The sequence below is a fragment of the Podarcis filfolensis genome, assembly GCF_964270895.1.
Source record: "Podarcis filfolensis genome assembly, chromosome: 4".
Taxonomy (NCBI): domain Eukaryota; kingdom Metazoa; phylum Chordata; class Lepidosauria; order Squamata; family Lacertidae; genus Podarcis; species Podarcis filfolensis.
The window spans coordinates 76,549,082-76,571,474 of NC_139607.1; the positions used below are offsets into that span (position 1 = coordinate 76,549,082).

A 22,393-nucleotide genomic window follows, 5' to 3' on the forward strand; every position below is an offset into this window, starting at 1 on the left:
ATATAGTACTTTCCCTGTGAGTTTAAAGAGCTGCACATATATTATTTTAGTAATGCTTGCAACAGGCCTGTTGTTGTTGTTGTTGTTGTTTAGTCGTGTCCGGGTAGGCCAATATTATCATCTTCATGCTGTAGACAGGAGACTGCGCTCAAGAGAAAAGCTGCTTGCTGATGGCCAACTAGAAGGTGCATTGCTGAAGTGAAATTTACATTAAGGGTTTCACATCACACTCTTTAACCACTGTACTACATCTCATTTGACCCTACTAAGAACAATTGTTTTATGTCGACACTTTTTCAAAATATCAGAAATCCTCAGTCAAGCTTAGGAAAAAGTTATGGAAAGTTGCTCTATCATACACTACATTGTTGCAAAGGCCTATTAAAAATATTTACATTAAGAAGTCTGAAGAAGAAAGGGAGAGGGAGAGGGAGAGAGAACTCAAATTAAGCAAATTGGAGCAAAGAAAGTGCAACCAATTAAGCAACTAACCTTCATAACTCCAATAGAGTACTCTTAAAATGATTTTAAGGGGAGATCTCTGGCAACAGAGTATTGGTAAGGTAATTGCATGAGATATTTCACCTGTGTGCTTTTCAAGCACCTAAAACAGCTGTGGAAAGGGAGAAAGGGACTTGCTACTATGTTTTGACCCTTTTAAATTCACTCATCCCCCCCCCCAATCCCCTGGCCAATTCTGATCTTCTTCAAAAGTCAAAGGATAGGGAACATAGCAACTCCATCTTCCCAAGCCTTTATCCCATTGTAGTGAAACAATGGTGTATGCTGCCACAGAGACTGGAACCTCTGCATGAGTGCTAACAGGCAACACCTGAGCAGACTAAACAATCACATAACGGAAGAGGTACTCATGCCACACACAGGCACTCCTCTCACCTTTCTCAGGATGCCAGAGCAACCATATTTTTTATTTCAGAAAGAACCTTTTCCCCCCTTTCTGTTAAGATTCCATCCTTAAACACCAATTTTCTCTATTTCATAAAACCGTGTGCCTCTGATCTTTTGAGTTTTATCACAAAGTTGACTTTTTACACCTACTTAGGTAGAAGGAAAACTAAAGAGGGGCAGCAGCAAAAATGATAACCAATTACATGTGTTTAGGTCATAATTTATAAACCTGCTGTCAAAGCTTTCACCGATCCTCATCAGTTTACTGTAGCATTAAGACATAGCAGTAGACAAAGGAAGAAGAAATGCTAAACCTGGTAATTTTAACCTTGTCTGGAAGAAAACAGTTGGGTGCCAGATGCCTCTTTCCTACTATTTTTCACTGTAATTGCAGAGTTCATTTATTACACCAAAGCAAAAAAATAATGATGTTAGTTATGTAAAATTGGTTTCTGAGATGACCTCATCCTTTTGGGGAAGGGCTGTGGCTCAGTGCCAGAGCATCTGCTTTGCATGCAGAGGACACCAGTTTCAATACCTGGCATCTGCAGGTAGGCTTGGGGATGCCTGCTTGAAACCCCGAAGACACCCTGCCAGTCAGTGTGGGCATTATTGAGATTGATGGACTAAGATTCTGATTCAGTATGAGATAGCTTCTTATGTGCTTTTCTTAGCAAGCCTTGATTTGCTGAGATTTTTGAAGCATGCTTATCTATTTTTGCCTACACGAATAAATTCAAAAGAGTTGATACGAAGCTATCATTTCACTTGATTTATCCAACACATAGGTATTTTATCCGCAGCTGGAAGCTAACCATCTCTCTGTATGAAAGAAAATAAAAGCAGGCACCAATCCTTTGTCTGGCTCAGCAGTAGACTCGGATGAGGTAGAGTTATCATCTGGAAAGCCATTTCCCCTAGTCCCGGACCACGCAGGCCAAAGAATGTGGCCTTATTAGACTCCTCTAGCTCATATAACACCTGTCCAATTCATCGCTCACCACATCATTACTATTGTTGTTGTTTAGTCGTTTAGTCGTGTCCGACTCTTTGTGACCCCATGGACCAGAGCACGCCAGGCACTTCTGTCTTCCACTGCCTCCCACAATTTGGTCAGACTCATGTTCGTAGCTTAGAGAACACTGTCCAACCATCTCATCCTCTGTCGTGCCCTTCTCCTTGTGCCCTCCATCTTTCCCAACATCAGGGTCTTTTCCAGGGAGTCTTCTCTTCTCATGAGGTGGCCAAAGTATTGGAGCCTCAGCTTCACGATCTGTCCTTCCAGTAAGCACTCAGGGCTGATTGCCTTAAGAATGGAGAGGTTAGGTTAGATCTTCTTGCAGTCCATGGGACTCTCAAGAGTCTCCTCCAACACCATTCAAAAGCATCAATTCTTTGACGATCAGCCTTCTTTATGGTCCAGCTCTCACTTCCATACATCACTACTGGGAAAACCATAGCTTTAACTATATGGACCTTTGTTGCCAAGGTGATGTCTCTGCTTTTTAAGATGCTGTCTATGTTTGTCATTGCTTTCCTCCCAAGAAGGAGGCGTCTTTAAATTTCGTGACTGCTGTCACCATCTGCGGTGATCATGGAGCCCAAGAAAGTAAAATCTCTCACTGCCTCCATGTCTTCCCCTTCTATTTGCCAGGAGTGATGGGCCCAGTGGCCATGATCTTTGTTTTTTTGATGTTGAGCTTCAGACCATATTTTACGCGCTCCTCTTTCACCCTCATTAAAAGGTTCTTTAATTCCTCCTCACTTTCTGCCATCAAGGTTGTGTCATCTGCATATCTGAGGTTGTTGATATTTCTTCCGGCAATCTTAATTCCGGCTTGGGATTTATCCAGCCCAGCCTTTCACATGATGAATTCTGCATATAAGTTAAATAACCAGGGAGACAATATACAGCCTTGTCGTACTCCTTTCCCAATTTTGAACCAATCAGTTGTTCCATACCCAGTTCTAACTGTAGCTTCTTGTCCCACATAGAGATTTCTCAGGAGGCAGATGAGGTGATCAGGCACTCCCATTTCTTTAAGAACTTGCCATAGTTTGCTGTGGTCGACACAGTCAAAGGCTTTTGCATAGTCAATGAAGCAGAAGTAGATGTCTTTCTGGTACTCTCTACCTTTCTCCATAATCCAGCGCATGTTTGCAATTTGGTCTCTGGTTCCTCTGTCCCTTCAAAATCCAGCTTGCACTTCTGGGAGTTCTCGGTCCACATACTGCTTAAGCCTGCCTTGTAGAATTTTCAGCATAACCTTCCTAGAGTGTGAAATGAGTGCAATTGTGCGGTAGTTGGAGCATTCTTTGGCACTGCTCTTCTTTGGGATTGGGATGTAGACTGATCTTCTCCAATCCTCTGGCCACTGCTGAGTTTTCCAAACTTGCTGGCATATTGAGTGTAGCACCTTAACAGCATCATCTTTTGAAATTTTAAATAGTTCAGCTGGAATATCATCACTTCCACTGGCCTTGTTATTAGCAGTGCTTTCTAAGGCCCATTTGACTTCACTCTGCAGGATGTCTGGCTCAAGGTCAGCAACCACACTATCTGGGGTGTACAAGACGTCCATATCTTTCTGGTATAATTCCTCTGTATATTCTTGCCACCTCTTCTTGATGTCTTCTGCTTCTGTTAGGTCCTTACCACTTTTGTCCTTTATTATGGTAATCTTTGTACGAAATGTTAATTTTCTTGAACAGATCTCTGGTTTTTCCCATTCTATTGTTTTCCTCTATTTCTTTGCATTGCTCGTTTAAGAAGGCCTTCTTGTCTCTCCTTGCTATTTTTTGGAAATCTGCATTCAATTTCCTGTATCTTTGACTATCTCCCTCGCGTTTTGCTTGCTTTCTCTCCCCTGCTATTTGTAAGGACTCGTTGGAAAGCCACTTTGCTTTCTTGCATTTCCTTTTCATTGGGATGGTTTTCGTTGCTGCCTCCTGTATAATGTTACGAACCTCCATCCATCATTGCTATAGGAGCCAGCAATTACAGAATAGGGCAATGGCCCCTCAAAAGACAGCTCTTCTCAAGTCCTAGAGAGCACTAGCTTCTGTGAGCTTTCTATGACAAGCTGTCATCCACCCTGCCACTCTAGTTGGTATCTGGCAGCATTGACCACTGGATTCAACTGGATTATTGGACTATTGGGTAGGACTGCAACAGAAGACTTGACTAAACTACCACCTTGCCTTGTTCCTGCTCTTCAGGACGTGACCCCTGCCATATCAACAAGTGCCCCAGCATCAATCTGGCCTCCCCAGAAAATCTATGCCAGCAGAAGACAGGATCATATCCCAGCTTGAATGCTTGCAACCCGAATTAAGATAAGCACAGCCCTACTCCCAGACTGCTTCAAGCAGGGCCATGTTCACCTTGATCCTATGAGCTGCCTCCCATTTTCTCTATCCCAATGACCAGAAATTATCTTAATCATTGGCAGGAGGTGGTAAGCATCCTCTAGGTCCCAACAAGAGTGTCTTTTCCTGCTGGAATTACTGTTAAGGAGAGGATCCTGGAAGGGTTTTTCTCAAGCCTACTGCATAAAAAGTCCATCCAAGAGTTTTATCCCTGGTGGAAATGATATTTGTAGCATGTTTCCAGTAGAGCTAGTTCAGTCTGGTAGGAAAATATACAGTTGTAGGACACAATAGTGCCTTCCTCCTTCCTCTGCCCCAAAGCAAGTATTTAGGCCTTGGGCAGGAAAATGCAGAAGCAACAGTGAATGTTCCTTTGTGAGCTCACTCCAAAATTGCTCTGATAATTCAAATCAAATAAATAGAGTTTAAAGCTTTCCAAGCCTCAACTGGAATGCATGCAAGGCATCACTGTTTTGGGGCTGAGTAGTAAGATATGCATCCCTATTCTTTAGCACGCAAAAATAGTAAAGTAAGTTGCAATAGCAATTGCATAGCAATTGCAAACTTTTATAGTTTAGTCACTTAAAATACATTTTCAATTAAAGCTTTCCTTAGAATCTTCTGTAAAATTTATACGTCTTATTAAGGAGTTATGAGCCTTGACCAAAAGATGGGAGTGCAAGATTACAAGGATGAGTTTATTTCAATCATCACACACAAAAACAAGTTCTAAGTGAAATTAACGTCAAATTCACCAGAACATTCACAATGACAACACAACAATAGAAGAATGATAATGGCAAACATTTAATGAGGGTTTTGATAGTACATTACTATTAGTCTTATAACTAGAACAGGGAATTAGCCTGACTCACACTTCTGCTGTTAAGGTCATACCATCACAGAAGGACCACCATTGGCACTCCGACAGGCCAATCCTAAACATATTGTTTTCTGGAAGAAAGTTCCAGTGTGTCCAATTGGACTAACTTTCAGGTAAATAAAATTAAAGTTGTAATAGCAGATGCAGCATTGGCTATTAAAGTTACATTCAACTAGGTTAAAATGAAATAAAATAGCAAAGAGACTCATTCTAGAACCAGTGCAAATTCCTAATTTAGCAACAATAAACCTTATTGACTGATTGCTTAGCCCATGCAAGAATAATGGTTAATCCAGTGGTAGCCAATGACTGATAATTAGGAAATCCAGACCCAAAGCATTTTTCTGCCAATGAAACTAACAACTCTTGTAAGGGTCTATCAAAAAAGATTTTAACAAGTGCTGTCCTTCATATTCCTACCAAATACTGCAGCAGAAGTAGCAGAAGTTGGCAGGCTACCGTGTGGAAAGCCACTAAGAAGTCCATGAAGATCAATGGGGTCAATTCTTCTAAATTAATTCCTAGGCATACAATGTCCAGCCAGGCTGCTAAAGTAATTAGCAGCAAAGAAGTCAGATTGGCACTGGTGAAAAATGATGAGTCATCCAAGAATAGCTGCACTTATACAGTAAGCACATCATAAAATCACAGCATGGGAGATAAAACAATGCCAATATGTGCGGCTGGATATGTAGCAAATCTGCTGCAAATCAATGGTATAAATTATTTTGCTGCTGTTTATGTACTTTTTAATGCTTGAGATTTAGCCTTAATTTTGCAATATATTTGGTGGTTTGACATGTTTTATTCTTGGGTTTTTGTTCACTACCTGGGATATTTATTGATACAAATGCTTTTAAAAGGAATCTAACTGCGGTCTCCATTAAGGGTAATGGAAAGATGCCCTCATTTAAGAAAGAACAATTCCCAAAAGCAGCAAGACCAGCCTTTACTGACTTTGATTATCCATGATCAGCCATCTAATCTAAGATTCTACACACTACTTAATTCATTATCTAATGTAGCTGCTTACACTTAGTAGTAATCCATTAGGTCAGATGTCCTCAAACTGATCTACATGGACCGCTAGCTGTCTGTATGCTCTATTCATAAGGTACATGGATAGAATGTGGAACTGTCGAGATTATCTCAACTCGGCCCTCAGTCTAGGGCCTGTGATTTTGATAATATGGCACTGGTTTTGATGAGGATGCAGGCACATGTTATTGTATTTTTCTTCATATCTAATCCAAAAGTGAACCAAGTATTTGTTATACAACAGAGAACAAAGCAAAGCAAAAACTTAAGTGGTCTACCAAGTCCCACAATTTTTAATAATGGGGGCACCCAACTTTGTGAAACACTGCATTAGCTAATTTAGATCCAAAACTTTATTGTTTCATATGGATGAAGTACTGCAACCCTGGTCTCCAAATAATCTCTTAACCATACTTGGAATATTGTAAATAGATGGCTTCAATTTGGAAACATTCCTTCTGTTAATCTTCTTGTTTTCGTATCCTAGGAAGGTAGGTGAATCCATCAGATTGTTATTTAACCTCTGGTCCAAGGGAAAATCTGGACCTCCATTTGGCCCATAGACCTGTTTCAGGAAAGTCACACTCACTTGGCCTACATTTCACATTACATATGGGGCAGTGCTTTGCCGACTAATAGTGATTGCAAAGTCCTTTGTGCAGTGTTTTTGAAACACTCAACAACCAGGAGATTGTGATAAGCTTGGGAAGTGCTGTACAGAGCTTTTTGCAAGTCCTTTTTTTTCTTTCTTCAATAATTATTGAAGTGTATTCAGGAACAGAGAAAGAATCTCCAGTGTCGTGGCTGTTTAACTCAATATAGTTAATTTCCAACAACTGCTATGGTCTTCTTGGTCAGAATGATCATACCTTCACTTCTGAAGTTTTCATTTAGTGGGGTCATTCTTACCTGCAGAGGCAGGAGGAAAGCATCACAGAGGCACTTCAGACTATTGTCAGGTACGCCACCCTTTGGGCAGAGATGATTTGGCCACAGTACTCCATGCTCTGTTAACTTCCCACAGTACTCCATGCTCTGTTAACTTCCAGATTGGATTATTGCAATGTGCTCTATGTGGGGCTATTCTTGAAAATGACTCAGAAACTGGTTCAAAGGCAACTGGCTGGAGTTGCCTTTAGAACTCATATATAACTCCTGTTCTAAAACAGTTGCATGCATGTTTCTGAACCCAATTCAAGGTGCTCACTTCAGTGCTTACAGCCCCAAATATTTGAAAGACCAGCAGATATTCTATTGGATGGCCTCTTGGAACAGTTATTTTTCACTATCTTTTTTTCCTAACCACACACTTGAAATTTTCTGCACACACACTGCTATGGAAAAAGGAAAATACTTTCTACCTAGGTCTCTAAATCATATCCAAGACGGTGATTTGCAAATGTTTTAATGGTGATCCCACCATATTAGGGTACTTCACACACTCCACTTGTAGACTTTTTGCTGGAAAACCTTTTTTCTCAATATCCAAAACTGATTATAGGGAAGGGAAACAAATTTATTAAAATAAGGAACTGCTTTACAGCAGATCAAACTACTGGTCTGCCAACATCTTCGTATTCTGTCCATCAACCAATCTCTAATGTCTCTGACTTATGTCTTTCCCAGCTACCTGAGTCCCTTTTATCTGAAAGGATAAAGGGATTAAGGGATTAAAGCTATGTCCTTCTACATGTAAAATATTTGATTCATCACTGAACTACGCCATTTCTCAGGCACTGCAATTTCACATAGCTCTCAGGGTAGCATGCTCGCAATCTAGAGCGCCTCACATATCTATGGCAATATTTGCCTGTTGGGATCTAATTGAAACACTATCATCTTAATAATTGTAGACTATCCATAAGCTTGTCTACCAAAATGAATTAATGACCTGAAATGTAACCTACTGGCCAATTCTTTTTAAAATGAAAACACAAGGTTCTAGAAGTTCCTGAAATGGTATCCAATTTTTAAAAACAGTACTTCCTGTGACAGGACTTGGTCTACTTGCAGGACCTCCAGAACCTTCTAGATAGAATGCTGAACCTTGAAGACAGGAATACTTTCCCTTGAACAATATCCTCTCTGATTTTAAGTGAGACTGGGTCTTTAGTGGGTTGAAGGATCTCTTAAACAGACTGATCAGAGCTACCGGCAGTCTACACAACAACTAATTGTGTTGAAGCATTCCCATGCTAAACACCTTTGTCAGTAAAGCTTCTGTCTAGAAGACTCTATCACACAAAAGTTCTTACCCAAACACCTCTCCCTTTCCTTTGCCCCTTGCTACTAGTTATGTATTGCAGCCTGATTTCCCTCTAATGAATGAGTATATCTATCTCTTGCATAGGTGCAGAGAGCTGCTACTGCTTCCTAGCTTGTGGGTCAAATTCATCTCATCTTAGTCTTTGACCTTTTCTGTTATCATGTCAGATACAGAGTCAATATAAGCCTTTGCAGGAGTAATAATTTGTATTAATTTGTCATCTCTTTCTCGCTGTTTATTTTTTGAGTTTAGCTTCTTGAAAGGTTTAAACTGGGGCTTTTCAGTTGACTGCAGAGAGTCTCTTAAATTAAAAAAGTAAACCATCTTTGCTGTGAGTCTTGGAGTACCTGCTCTCTGTCTTGCAGGCCTTTTCTCTTGTCATGGTCAGATCACTTCCTGTTGAGATTTAGGCTTTCAGCACCTTTCCCCCCTCTGCAGCGGCAGGGAACCTATTAAAATGCTCCACCCTCAGAGGCTAATGGATCCAGTGAGTTTCCAGACACCTCTGGGGGACTTTCCGGCTGACAGAACTGGTTCTCCTGTCAAAGCCCTGGCCAAACTCTGGAATATCAGAATGGCTCAGGCTGTTGAAACAATTGCCCCTGGGTGCCCTCTCCCACTTCCTGGAGTCCGCTTGGCTCCCTGGTATACTGCAGAGCTTAAGGTCTGTTTTTGTTTTAGCATTATTTTGTGTTCTCATTTTTTTGTTGTGAACCGCCCCGTGATCTTTGGATGAAGGGTGATATACACTAATAATAATAATAATAATAATAATAATAATAATAATAATAAACCTAAAATGCACTAAGCATTGTAAATGTTCAAAGGGGAGAACTGTGCTGTTACATAGCTGCACCATGCTGCCTGATCAGGTGGTGGAAGCTAAATATACTGTGATATACAGAAGAAGAAAGCTGTGAATAATGTCCTTTCCTGCTGTAAGAGAGCAAGATGGTTGTTTGTGTGTTTGTTTGTTTGTTTGTTTGTGTGTGACTGCTCCCCCTGGTGATATCAGAAGTTTAGCTCTTACTGCTATCTCCGGTCGCATAGTCCTCCTCACTGGGATTAAAACAACTGGATGCTATAATCCAAAATAAAAATGTCTATATTAAAGACTGAAATAAATGCACAGCTAAACAATATTAAAACATACTACTTCAAGAATATGGTGTTAGATATCTTCCTTATCTTTTTTAGTATTATTTTTCAAAGGTTTAAAACATATTGCTAAATAAGAAGAAAAGGAATTTAATGAAAATACCTTGTGCAGAATTATACTTTTATAATCTACAGCAACTCCCTCCATTAACAAGGTACCTCAAAATCTAGACATAGCTGGGCAGAGGATTTTCATTGTATCCTTGCAGGAAATTTTATCTGTGTGTAACCCAAACCGTATTCTTATTTACCAAACAGCTATGTTATAGTTAGATTTTGAATTACATGAAATGAAACAAGTACACCCAAACAAGTTAGGAGGTTGTGTTAATATTACCTTTGTAAAATGAGTGGGTAAAGCTCTGCTCAGGAATTAACTTGGCAAGGAATCCATGGTTCAAACTTGGGTGTGGGATAGATGGTATGACCACAACTGTGGAGAAAATCATGGAGTCAATTGTAAGCCAGCTGCTTATCGCCTGTGGCTTGGTCCACTGTGGATCCATGACACAAGTCCTATCTCACTGAAACATGCAAACATGGCACTAACGATGTGTTTCTCAGAGAGAAATCAAGAGATAGGAAAAGAACATACCTTTAAATAACACATCATAAAAACAACATTTATAGTAAAGACAGGTATACATAGACAAAACAGGCATGGCCGGAATAGTGAAACCAGCAGTTTCCTACTCCAGCATCATGGCATAATACACAAACGGGGAAACACACAAAATATAAACACAAAATCAGCATGGCTACATTATTTAGTTGATTAATTGGTCAGATCAATCAATTAAAATATCATAATAAATTAAAGTGTTTGGATTTTTCAAAATACAAGTTTCAAAAACAAATACTGTAGGTGGCATGGCACCCTTTTAGGCATTCTTTCTTCTTCCCCACACAAGGGAATATATTTTCTAGAATGGTGCCTCTTACAACATGTGTGTGTCATCTATCACAAGTGCACCATGCACCCCATCTTTTATTAAGAAATAAATTTGTGTAGTTTTAATCACAGAAATTTACTCGAACTATTAGAATATTTCTAGAAACAGGGAAGAACACTAAAAATTAGGTTGTACACTTAAGAACATGTTTATAGCAAAATGCTTTAATGCAGGAATATTTTAGAGTACCCAGTAAACTAACCTATAACAGTTAATAACATGGGTTTGCTTTGAATAAAGGTAACAGCATCAAATTTGGTTTTATATGAATATTTTACTAAATTTACTGTAAGGTGCAAGGTCTTCATGATGTAAACAGTATCAAAGATTAGTAAGCCAAAAACTACACCTGAAAATAAATACATAGGAACAGGTTTACATGTGTGTGTGCGTGTGTGCATGTGTGTAATACTGAGTTCTAAACAACTTTCATTTGGAAGAAGAAAGCATATGGATACATATGGCACAACCATGAACCAATGCAGTGGAACTTAAAAAACATGGGGTGGGATTCAATGTAGTGCTAAGGAGATCACTCCATCAGCACAAGCATTTCTGCTTGCCCTATGGAACAATTTCCCTGTGTGTTCTGCTAGGGGTTCTCCCAACACTGCAAAGCAAATTTGGGGAGGCACAGAGGGCATGCGGGGAGTAGGAAAGGGAAGAAGGCTCTGCTGAACTAGTGGAAGGTCTAGCTCTGGATTCTGCTTATGGAACTGAGTAACTGAATATGGCCTATGGTTCTCAGATTAATATGGTATGCGATGCAGAAACAATCTCAATGACAGCTTCTTCAACTGATAAATGAAAACTCCTGACAGCTTCTTCAACTGATAAAAATCCAGCTGAAGCACTAGTTTAACTTGGCAAATTGATAACCATGTTAATTACTAATTTTGTCCGTGCAAAAAAAAATGAGGAACTGTAAATACCTAAGGAACTAAACAGGAATAAAAGCTAACTATTAGATATAAGATTTCATAGGCTTGTCTACTCAATCATAAAAAGCAGGATTCCCCGGAGTGGCCGAAGCAATAAATAACTTTTAAGAAGCATTTTAGACCACAGAGAAACTAAGAATGCACCTGTATTGACCTTACTTTAAAAAGATTAATTTAAAAAAACAATTTTATGACATATAGAAGCTGTTTTCAGTATATTGAATATTTTACAAGACTTGCACTCTGAAGAGGATTCTCTTTTGAAGTTATGCAAAACTGAAAAAATGAATGCATAAAAGTAAACAAAGTTAAAGTAAACCTTATATGTAGTTAATAGATGATAGATAGATGATAGATAGATAGTAGAAACTGTAGATAGCTATGTAGATATAGATACATACACACTGTTTCTCCTCCAAAAAACTGAAAGTCACTCCTAAGATAGTTTGACCCAATCTCATCTTATAGTGCACAGACTACCAAAGAAAGACAGAGGACCATGAAGACACTTAACTTCTTTAAAAGCTTTTTTGAGCTGGTACTGAATTAAAACTAAGGACTTTGCTATGCAAAGTTGGACACCACTGCCATCATATGTTGGTCTTCCTTTCAAAATCCATTCAACATAAATGCACTGATGCACTCCAATTTTCCATCACTGGTAAAAAGGGATGGGTAAGTCTCACATTAATCATCAGTGCACATAAAATGCCTTATATCAGGTGGGATTATCTGTCCACCCAGTCCAGTATTGTCAAGCCAAACAGGCAGAAACTCTCCTGGTTTTAGGCAGGGGCAATTCCCACACTATCCTTTTTTTCTTTTTTTGAGTGGTGAGCCGGGAATTGATCTTCTGCACTGCTTAGCTATGGTGCCTTTTATGCAAAAATACCCAGCCACTAATGTGGCACAAAGTGTGGAGGGAACTGAGAAAAATCACATCACTTGTGAGCTTAATTAAAACCACATGGCAAGTTAAATATAAATTAAATTAACATTTTTTAAAAAATATTTGTCTCTAGCTCCATTGCAGAGGAGCAATTGATTAAATGTATACTACAGAGAGGTACGATATCGGAAGATAACAGAACTTTTGACAGCCTGTCTCCTATAATCCAAGACAATGGCCAACCAATGCTAGGAATGACAAACCAGACCAAGAAAGCAGAAATATTCTCAAAACAACTTAAAGAAAACAAGATCAGTCAGAAACTGAATAAGGTTAATAGGTATCATTTGAACTTTTTTTTCTATAGTCAAGTATCCATTGTCTAAAAAATTATGCAACATAAACAGAAAAACACTGGTACCTGTACTTGTTGGTGAATTTATTTCCTGCCTGATATTTCTACCTGCCTGGATTCCAGACCTTGCAGTTTCTCGTTGAGGTTCGAGTATGTCCCGATACTTGGAGACCATCAACACAGAAATGAAGTAAACAACAGCCAAAGCTAAAAACTGAGCCTGCTTGCTATCGTCCTGTGGAAAAATCATAGAATACAATTAAAATACTCAACATGTCCTGTCACACTTAACAAATGTTTCTAGACTGAAAACTGTACTGCCAAAGACCAGAGGCACTAGCTTGCAAGGGAAATTGGGGGTCTGACACAATGTCAGGAAGTTGGGAGGAGCCAGGGGCAGAACTGAATTCAGTGGCAATGTGACTTCAGTGGCCAGTGGCTCTTATGTCTCCTGCCACTGCCATGAGGCTGCTTCGACTCTCCTTCCCCTCCATGGCAGGAGGAGGAGGAGGAGGAGTCCATTGAAGCAGTGCCGCACTTGGTTCCACACTCACTCTACACCACCCCGATTTTTGGGGACATGGGGGGTGACCCTATCTCAAAAAAATAGGGGGGCAAAAGTCTCAGCCCCCTTGAGCTGTTGCCCCTACAAGAACTATAATTGCCTAAGGACGATTTCACATTTTCATCTCACTGGGAATTTGTGACTGGATATACAGAGATATAAAGATATATATCAATAGGCATTCATAATAAAGAAATAAAGAGACATACACATCTCAGCAGGAAGCGTGTATACCTAAATGTGGTTTCTACAGTAGTTTCTAATGGAGGTTTTGTTTTAGGCCTGATTAAAAATGACCCCAATTCACAAGCTGCGAATTTGGAAGAGCTGTTTTGGAAACCGGGAGTGGGCAATTCATTGGCTTATCAGTTACCAGTGAGGGTTTAGGCAAGTGGCAGCTGAGCCCATCTCGAAGCTGCTTGCCACCCTTTTTTGCCTTCAACAATATCCCCTCAGAACAACACTACGTCGTGGTGGCCACCAAGAGGAGCTCTGCCAGTGCTTGGCGCAGCAAATTAAAGAGAGAGTGGAACTGCTTCAAAGCAGTGAGCCCCTGCCTGCAAAAAAACCCTTTCCCAACTATTTTCCCCTGAACCTTTCCCCATCCTCAATATGTAATTTTAAGCCCAAAATTTTCAAGGTACAACTTTTAGCTCAGCTTAAGTTTTAAACTTTAAATTAGCTCCATGGTATAGTTTAACAATTCAAAGGAATACCTTTTACTGAATAAAGTACTTTTTTAAGATAAAAGAGTCTCTTACAATCCCAAAAATAACCTGTCCATGCAAGGTTCTTGATCTTGCTAAATCTGATCAAGTCACCAAGGATGTTAAATTTCAAAAAGTGGATGAAGTCATCTTTACTTAGGGGATTAGATAACAGCTCCCAGTATAAAAATAATTTATTAAAGAAAGATGTTCCACATATACATGCATAATTACTATTTTAAGAAAAAAGGATGCATAGCGTAGATTTACAAATACCCTTGTTTCTCTCCCATGGACATTACACAGGCAAGAAATCCTTTAAGAAAAGCTGCCAATGATAGTACTCACCACATCACGAAATACAACTGCTCGCAGACGATTAATATCTACATCCTGAAGAAGTCTATCGGGATCTTTAATAGGCGATAGGTTACCAGGAACATTTTCCAGTGGAGTCTAAACACACAATAGTTATATATTTTCAGAAAGGTTCAAGCTCAAAATACTCAGCTGTTCCTACGTGTGTGTATGTCTTTGTATGTATCATCTTGTTTCATAGATAAAATATGGTATTGTAAGCTTTATGAAGTTCTCTAAAACACAGAAAGGGACCTTTAATGTCAAAAAACCTTTAAAGTGTCTCACTTACATTCCAGGTACACTTCTCAAAGCTCCACTATATAAGTGATTCACCTGCTTTGTATAAGGTTACTCAAATGAAATCTGCTTAAACAAACACAAATTTCTCACCAATACAAGTAGAGACTACAAAGAACAGTGAAGATTTTAACTTAAAAAGAAAACTTCATATATGATCTTTAACTTTCTCTACCACTTTATCATCTCCACTAATACCCTGCTTACAGACTCCAAGGGAAAAAAACTAGGCCCATATAATAGTTCAGAACAGCCATGGTAATAAGGCTAAGCAGAACTTTCCCCTGGGAAAATCAGAAGACTGTTCTTGTCTCCTGACCAGGAAGAAGTGCTTTTCTGTTGTAAAGACTGCCCCCTCTGGATTTACAGAAGGGAGTAACTTCTGTTTTACCAAAGTGACAAATCATCATAACCAATTTAAAATATTATATGACACATTGTAATTATTTCCAATTCATTCATTTTATGCAATGGTATATATTATTTTAATAGTTTACCTTAGCGGTAGTAGTTGCACTTATACCCTGAAGAGTCTCCTGAGTTTTACTGCTGATTAGTGAAGATTTATTTACCCTTTCTCTCTGTCTCTGTCGACATTCCAAACAGTTTCGCACAGCAACACAGCAAACTAAAAAGGTTTAAAAAATAGCATTGGAATACCAATCTTAATGAAATTCTTAAAGCAACAATGAAAAAAATATTGTATCCTAGTGCCTGAGATCTGCCATAATATGTTACCCTTTCATGACATAAACGCTGGATTTTGCAACAGCATCTCTATGCACTAATGCAAAAACTGAGGCAGAGTTAAATATACTAATCTCTTAATCATGTGTATTTAATATTATTCAGATAAGATACTACTGTTGAACACTAAATGAGCAGCAACAATATACACAGCATAGTAGAGAACACATTTAAATGAACCCTCCTTATGCTTTTGCAATTTGTAATTGATGGAGATGGGAAAGTGGTTGAGGACTAGTATCTGAATTGATTGAGGAGGGTCAGATGAAAGAAGAGCAGCATACAAAGTGAAGCTAGGGTAGTCCTGATAAGGCGATCCTGAAGAAGGAGGATGCCCGGCAAATAGAGAACTATGCCATTTGAGGCATAAGGAATGGATGACAGAAAGCACAGAGGTAAAATGATAGAAGACCATCAAGTGATTGGCTATAGATGAGAGGACACGGTTTAGTGCTGGAGCATATACAATGCATGCAGAAGGTCTGAAGTTGCCGCAATTATTAGTGAAAATGAGAGAAGTTACAGGGCTTGAAATCATCTCTGATTTGGAGAGGCCCACAGCTAGAGTACACAACGTTGCCTAGGGTTACTGATGACCTAACAATATTAGGCAGTTTCATATAAGCATGCATGAAACTGACAGAAGAGATAGTCAGAAGAGGATTGTAATTTTAATCTTGATTGTGTATATGGGAAGGAGTCCAAATAAAACATTTTAAGGAGAATGGTGAGCTAAATATAGTCATCAACAGAGGAATAGAATGAGGGATCCATTAGCATGCCAGTATGCTTGTCATGCACCATAACCAAGGCTCCTTCAAACTAACAAGTTCCGCTTTTTATGTCTCACAGCATGTAACACATTATCTTCCTTTTGCAGCAATCATGTTAGCTTTTTTAGTATATGTGGAAAATGTACAACTTTTAAGAATACTATGTATAATAACATAAAGCGCTCTTGCTATAGTTTGAACAGTTCTGCTACGTAGAGAAATACTTGTTATCTTAACCTGGGCTGGATGCAATTTTCTTCAAACACAACAAAATACAGAATTTTTTAAAAGGTAGAAGCTACGAACAGTTCTACAGAGCAAATGAACGTATGTTCAAAAATTTTGCTAATTGGCATAATAAACATTAATGGTGGTGTTGAAGAGAATAAGCAGATATTCTCAACTGCACAGACTTCTAGATTTTTGGAACCCATAGTATCAAAAGCAGGTCAGCTTTGGCTTTTTTCTTTCTTTCTTTTTTTTTCTTTTTTACTGCAGCCTCATTTCGTTGATCTGTAAGTAATTATTTAATGCACTGAGCTGTTCCATGCAAACTTACCAAGCCTTAGGCACTGTCGCATTAAGCCTCCAGAAGACATGTTTTTTTCAGCTTCAATTTCACTAAAATTTAGCGAGCTGGCAAATACTAGTACATCAACCATAGCCATCAGGCGGCTGAGGAAAGTCACTGCTGTCTCTGCTGACATACCCTGAGTTACTTCAATGTTCTCCAATTCAGTCTTTAAAAGAAAATCATTACATTAGACTCCTAAATCTATCACACATTTGAACGCATGAAATATACCAAAACAATCTCCGATTAAACTGAACACAAACAGTATAGAAATGGGCATGAGAAGAGATGGATTCACATTTGCATGCCATATTAGGTAATACAAAGTTCCTATACTGGTAAGTAAACTAATGCTACTCATATGAGCCAAAGCACTATGAGTGTGTGAGACAATGCAGAAAGAGTTCTCAATTTTGTCTATCTGTAAATTGTCCATATTAAGAAACAGAAGCACAGGACAAGGAGGACTCGTAGAGCTGCTATATCTTTCCTGCATCGTTGGGGAATTAAGAGAAGATGCATAGCCCACGCAAAATATAATCTTGTTCTATCTTTGAGGTACACTTGGGAAAGCATTCTTTGAAAAGTGGACATAAAGCATAATTTAATTTATTCTTGGAGTACGAGGAGAAACAAATATGATTGCCAAGACACTGTCATGAGGTGAGTAAAGTCACAACTGATTATACAATCTAATATTTTGTTTATTAAATTTATATCCCTTCCTTCCAAATGAACACACGGCAGCAAACAAGTGATAAAAAAAATAAAAACTATTCCAATACATATTGGAATTTTACACTAGGGTGATTATTATTTTTTACTAAGTGGGATTTACTGCAGGGTGTCCTATTTGTTAGCCCTACAAAATTAAATATATGTTGTTGTTGGCATCTGTCTGTCTCGAGAGAAAATGGAATGCGCCTCTGGGGGTGAAATCAATCCCCGCACACATACATAAAGTATATCTATCACACCCACACACCCACCCACACACACATTTATTTCATGCAATGACTTGTCAGATTGTTCCTATGAGTGCATGTATACGCAAAAGTTACAATTAAATTATTTAGCAATCCAAGGGCAATCTTGCGACTAAATCCTGTTTACAAGACCGTAACTGGAAAATCCATCCTTTTCCATGTCCACAAAGTCACAGGATCACTTCCAAAAGTGGTATAAGTGCCAACTGTTATGTTGCAACTATCCCAGAAAAACATTATTAATAGTGCCACTCTACACCCAAAGCAGTTATTTTGAAGATTATACCCAGTCATATGTGGAGGACTATAGAACACCAAGGCTATTATAAACAAGTCCAAAGAAATTTGCTCTGATTTATATTTAAACTCATTGTGTTCCACAATTACAAATTACAGTTAGTTTTTAAGAATGTAAACTCAATAGGAAGGTCCATTTTCACAGAGAATCTGACAAATATGTTGGGATTTGATTTTGCTCTCATTAAAAGTTAGGAGAAAGAAGTCAACGATTTTAGGACGTGCTCCCCTTATTGTCTGGTTAAGTAATTATTTCACCAAACAGATTTCACATGCAAACTAGAATTATTTTTCTCTTTAAAATTTAGGAATGTGAAATCCCTTCAAACACCTGCCTAACTGTACCTTTTTCATTCCTTTTCACAGCTCTTGTTTTCACCCCTCCCCTAAACTGCATGAGTGCATCCCAGCCAACCAGGGGTCGCAAAGAGAACATGACAATGTTGTGGCACAACACAAACCATCATAATTAACGATGTGGCACCACTACTGAGCGAAAAATAAAGCAAATGCTTTATATTTAGTGTAAATTGGTGGGGAAACACTTCAGCTCTTGTGATGACTGCATTGTCTTACAAGAAGGCCATACAGCATTCTATTGTAAAGAAGGGACAGTAAAATACAGAGAATCCTAAATGCACATCTAGATGCAGATATTGTTCACTTACATTACAAAACTTCCAACAGGATGCACTTTTGTTAGTGCACCAGTGGGGCAACAAAATGTTGTAATGGTGAGCCTGTTCAGGTTTGTAGCCACTTCCTCCTGAGATTTCCACTTCTCGACCCCTATCAATCAGTCAACATTTAATGTTCACTGGGCATTCTCAGCTCTGAATAGATTGTTTTAGGCTTCCCCCTCCACTTATGGGTTTCTTCTATTTTTTGGTCGTCCTGCAAGGCTTAGGATTTGTGGTATCCTTCTGCACTGCCTGTGAGATGAGACCTCGGACCACTGCTTTACAGTGGCTCTGATCACTCTTGGAGAGACAAGTTCAGAAAGTGATGCTGGGTTCAACCCCATAGTCACTGACATGCGGGGTCCCTCAGATCTCCATCTTGTCCCTCATGATATTTAACATATAAACTTGATCCAGGTGCCAGATCAAGCACCCAGCCAAAGTTTCTATTCTTCGTCTGCTTGCCCCACAGCCTCCGTTGCTTTTAACAAGCTTATTTTTATTGCAGTGGAACCTCAGTTTTTGAACGTAATCCATTCCGGATGATCCTTCAACTTCCGAAATGTTCGAAAACCGAAAATCAAAGGGCTGTCAGCAATTTCAATGGGGAAAAAAGAGAAACGCACATCGGAAGTCGTTTGAGTTCTGAAAAATATTCGAAAACCAGAACGCTTACTTCCAGGTTTTGGCATTCGAGAGCCGAAATGTTCAGCAATGGAGCCGTTCGAGAACCGAGGTTTGACTGTACTTTGTATTTTATAAAGTTGTTTTAAAATGTTGTAATCCAACAACAAGGGAGATCCAACTTGGGAGAAAGCCGGAATATAAATACCGTAGATTCCGGCGTATTAGGCGACTGGGCATATTAGACGACCCCCCAAGTTGGCAGCTGCAATTTGGGGGTTCGTCTTATAAGCCCAGTCGCCTAATACGCTGGGCAGCTCCACGCCGGGAGAAAGTCGCCCAGCGCAGAGCGGAGCCTGCCACCGGCTGCTGCTGCTTCTGAAGAAGCAATGGGCAGGTTCCACGCCAGGCAGCTTTCTCCCGGCGCAGAGCCCGCCACCCATACCCGGCGTATAAGACGACCCCAGACTTTTAAACCTCTTTTCCAGGGTTAAAAAGTCATCTTATACGCTGGAATCTACGGTACACTAAACAACCACCACAATACATAAAGATAAGGCCTGTGCAAATGAATTCTATTTATTTATATGATCCCAAATCCACAAATTGAGCTGGACTGTGGATACAGAGCTTTGGACTGGCCATGTTTGTGATGATAATATCTTCCTTCTACCCAGCACAAAATTTTGTACCCTCCAAACTCTTTCCTGCAAAAATAGATAATTTGGGGAGGAGATAACACTTTGTCCTCCTCTCTTTTAAGGTCTACTCTATGCTAACGTTGCCTATTTCATAAAACAATGTAAATACTCAAAACAGATCTTTTACTATGCAAGTGCTAACAATCCAAGCATAAATAACAGTTAAAAAATAACCAGTCAATTTGTTTAGGTTTTTCATTGATATTTATCCAATAAAAACTAGGCCTGCAGTAAAAATAATCTTGAATGAGTATTTTCCTGAAACAACAGCATGTTTATTACCGGTAAGTCCCTTGATCCACTACACACCCACTAAACACAGATCATGTAGGTGAAAGCACAATAATACAAAGTGGATGGTATGTCCTCCCACATTTTGATGCATCTGAATCAAAGTATTGCATGTGGTGCCCTGTGATATGTTGTGAAGATGGCATTTCCGACTGAAGATCAATATATTTACAGTGTTATGAACAATTTCATAATGCAGATATTATTTACTTCATTCTATCAAAGGCTGGATAACTGAAAAATGCATAAGAAATAAAATAAATTGTAAAAGCTATGAACTGAAACTTGTAGCAGTAATACTAACCTTAGAACCCTGGACATGCAACAGACAAAGCAGACAACAGATCACAACAAAAAGAAAAAGAAATGTTACAGTCAAATTAAAAAATACAATGCAAAATAGAAACTAATACTCTAAAATCATGTATTTTACTTTACAATTTGAATGTTTTAATTTTTAAAAGCAACCTCTTGAAAACAAACTCTGAAGTTCAAACTTAAAATTAGATATCATTTGACCTATGCAGTTCAATATACACAAATAGATGAAAAACAATAAAAATACAAAGAATAAATACGTTTTTCTTAGTAAAAGCTAGAAGTCAGAATTACCAAAATTGGGGGGGGGGCTGGCTTGCTATTTGTAAACTTTTAATTCTTTAAAGACAGGTAAAGGCGAAGGTAAAGACAAAGACCCCATGACAATTAAGTCCAGTCAAAGGCAACTATGGGGTTGTGGCATTCATCTTGCTTTCAGGCTGAGGAAGCTGGTGTTTGTCCACAGACAGCCTTCTGGGTCATGTGGCCAGCATAACTAAACCGCTTCTGGCACAACAGAACACTGTGACGGAAGCCAGAGCACACAGAAACGCCGTGTACCTTCCCGCCGCACCGGTACCTATTTATCTACTTGTACTGGCGTGCTTTCGAACTGCTAGGTTGGCAGCAGCTGGGACAGAACAATGGGAGCTCACTCTGTTGTGGGGATTCGAACCGCCAATGTTCTGATAAGTAAGCCAAAGAGGCTCAGTATGTGGGGGGTGGGATGGATGTTTGGTTGGGCTTGGGGAATTTTTTTAATGTTTTTGTAATTTTTACATTTTGTTTGTTTGTATTGTTTTATTGGTTTTGTTTGTTTGTTTAAGGTGTTCTTAGGGGGAGGGGTCAGGGCTGCCGGGGAGTGGGCCCCAGCCCACAAAATGGCTGGGGCATGTTCCACAGGGGGGGATGCACTGGGACAACCGATCTCAGTGATCACGGGTAGGAGGAGGAGTTACGCTAAGACTAGACCATGTCATTACAGAGGGGGCAGGTTTAGTCGTTGTCTGAGGACTATTCCTGCCTCCGGGTCTGGTCCTGACCGGATGGATACTAGAATCAGCAAGGGATACCCACATGACCTGAAAGTGCTGCTGTGCAATGCCAGGTCAATGATTCATAAGACCACTGCCATCCATGACTTGATCATGGATGGAGGACTTGACCTGGCATGTGTAACAGAGACTTGGTTGGATGAAGCAGATGGGCCTGTCCTTGCCGCTGCTTGTCCACCAGGTTTCTCTTACGCACAGCAACCCAGGTCATGTGGGCGGGGAGGGGGGGTTGCAGTGATTTTTAGGAAGTCATTAGTTTGCACCAGGCGTCCTATTGGGAAGACCCAGTTTTCCGAGTGCATGTTCTGGAAGTTGGGCAATAGGGGCAGTACAGGATTCCTTTTGGTGTACCGACCTCCCTGCTGCACCAAGGCTTCCCTGCCCGAGCTGCTTCAGGTCGTGGCGGATGTTCTCCTGGAGACACCTAGCTTGGTCGTCCTAGGGGATTTTAACATCCATGCCGACACGACCTTACAAGGGGCCGCTCGGGACTTCGTGGAAAGCATGGCCTCCATGGGGCTGTCCCTGAATAAGTCTGGCCCAACCCATAGCCGCGGACATGCCTTGGACCTGGTGTTTACCTCTATGGATGTTGATGATCTGACACTAAGTAAAAGCGAAACGAAAGAAGTGCCATGGTCAGATCACTTCCTGGTG

General features: G+C 39.7%; 1 protein-coding gene across 6 annotated transcripts in view; it reads right to left on the minus strand.

Moving 5' to 3' along the window:
• The window catches only part of NBEA (neurobeachin), a 361,568-nt gene that overhangs the window by 254,385 nt on the left and 84,790 nt on the right, over window positions 1–22,393 (minus strand). For 2 of the 6 annotated variants that reach the window (XM_083608943.1, XM_083608945.1), the window contains exons 25-29: window positions 16,770–16,950; window positions 15,188–15,318; window positions 14,382–14,489; window positions 12,828–12,996; window positions 9,961–10,056 (exon numbers count right to left, since the gene is read on the minus strand). In XM_083608943.1, the coding sequence (XP_083465069.1) occupies window positions 9,961–10,056; window positions 12,828–12,996; window positions 14,382–14,489; window positions 15,188–15,318; window positions 16,770–16,950 (685 nt within the window). Of the gene's footprint in view, window positions 1–9,960; window positions 10,057–12,827; window positions 12,997–14,381; window positions 14,490–15,187; window positions 15,319–16,769; window positions 16,971–22,393 lie in introns of those variants that run through there. The other 4 variants (XM_083608941.1, XM_083608940.1, XM_083608944.1 and 1 more) reach the window with 3 other exon arrangements.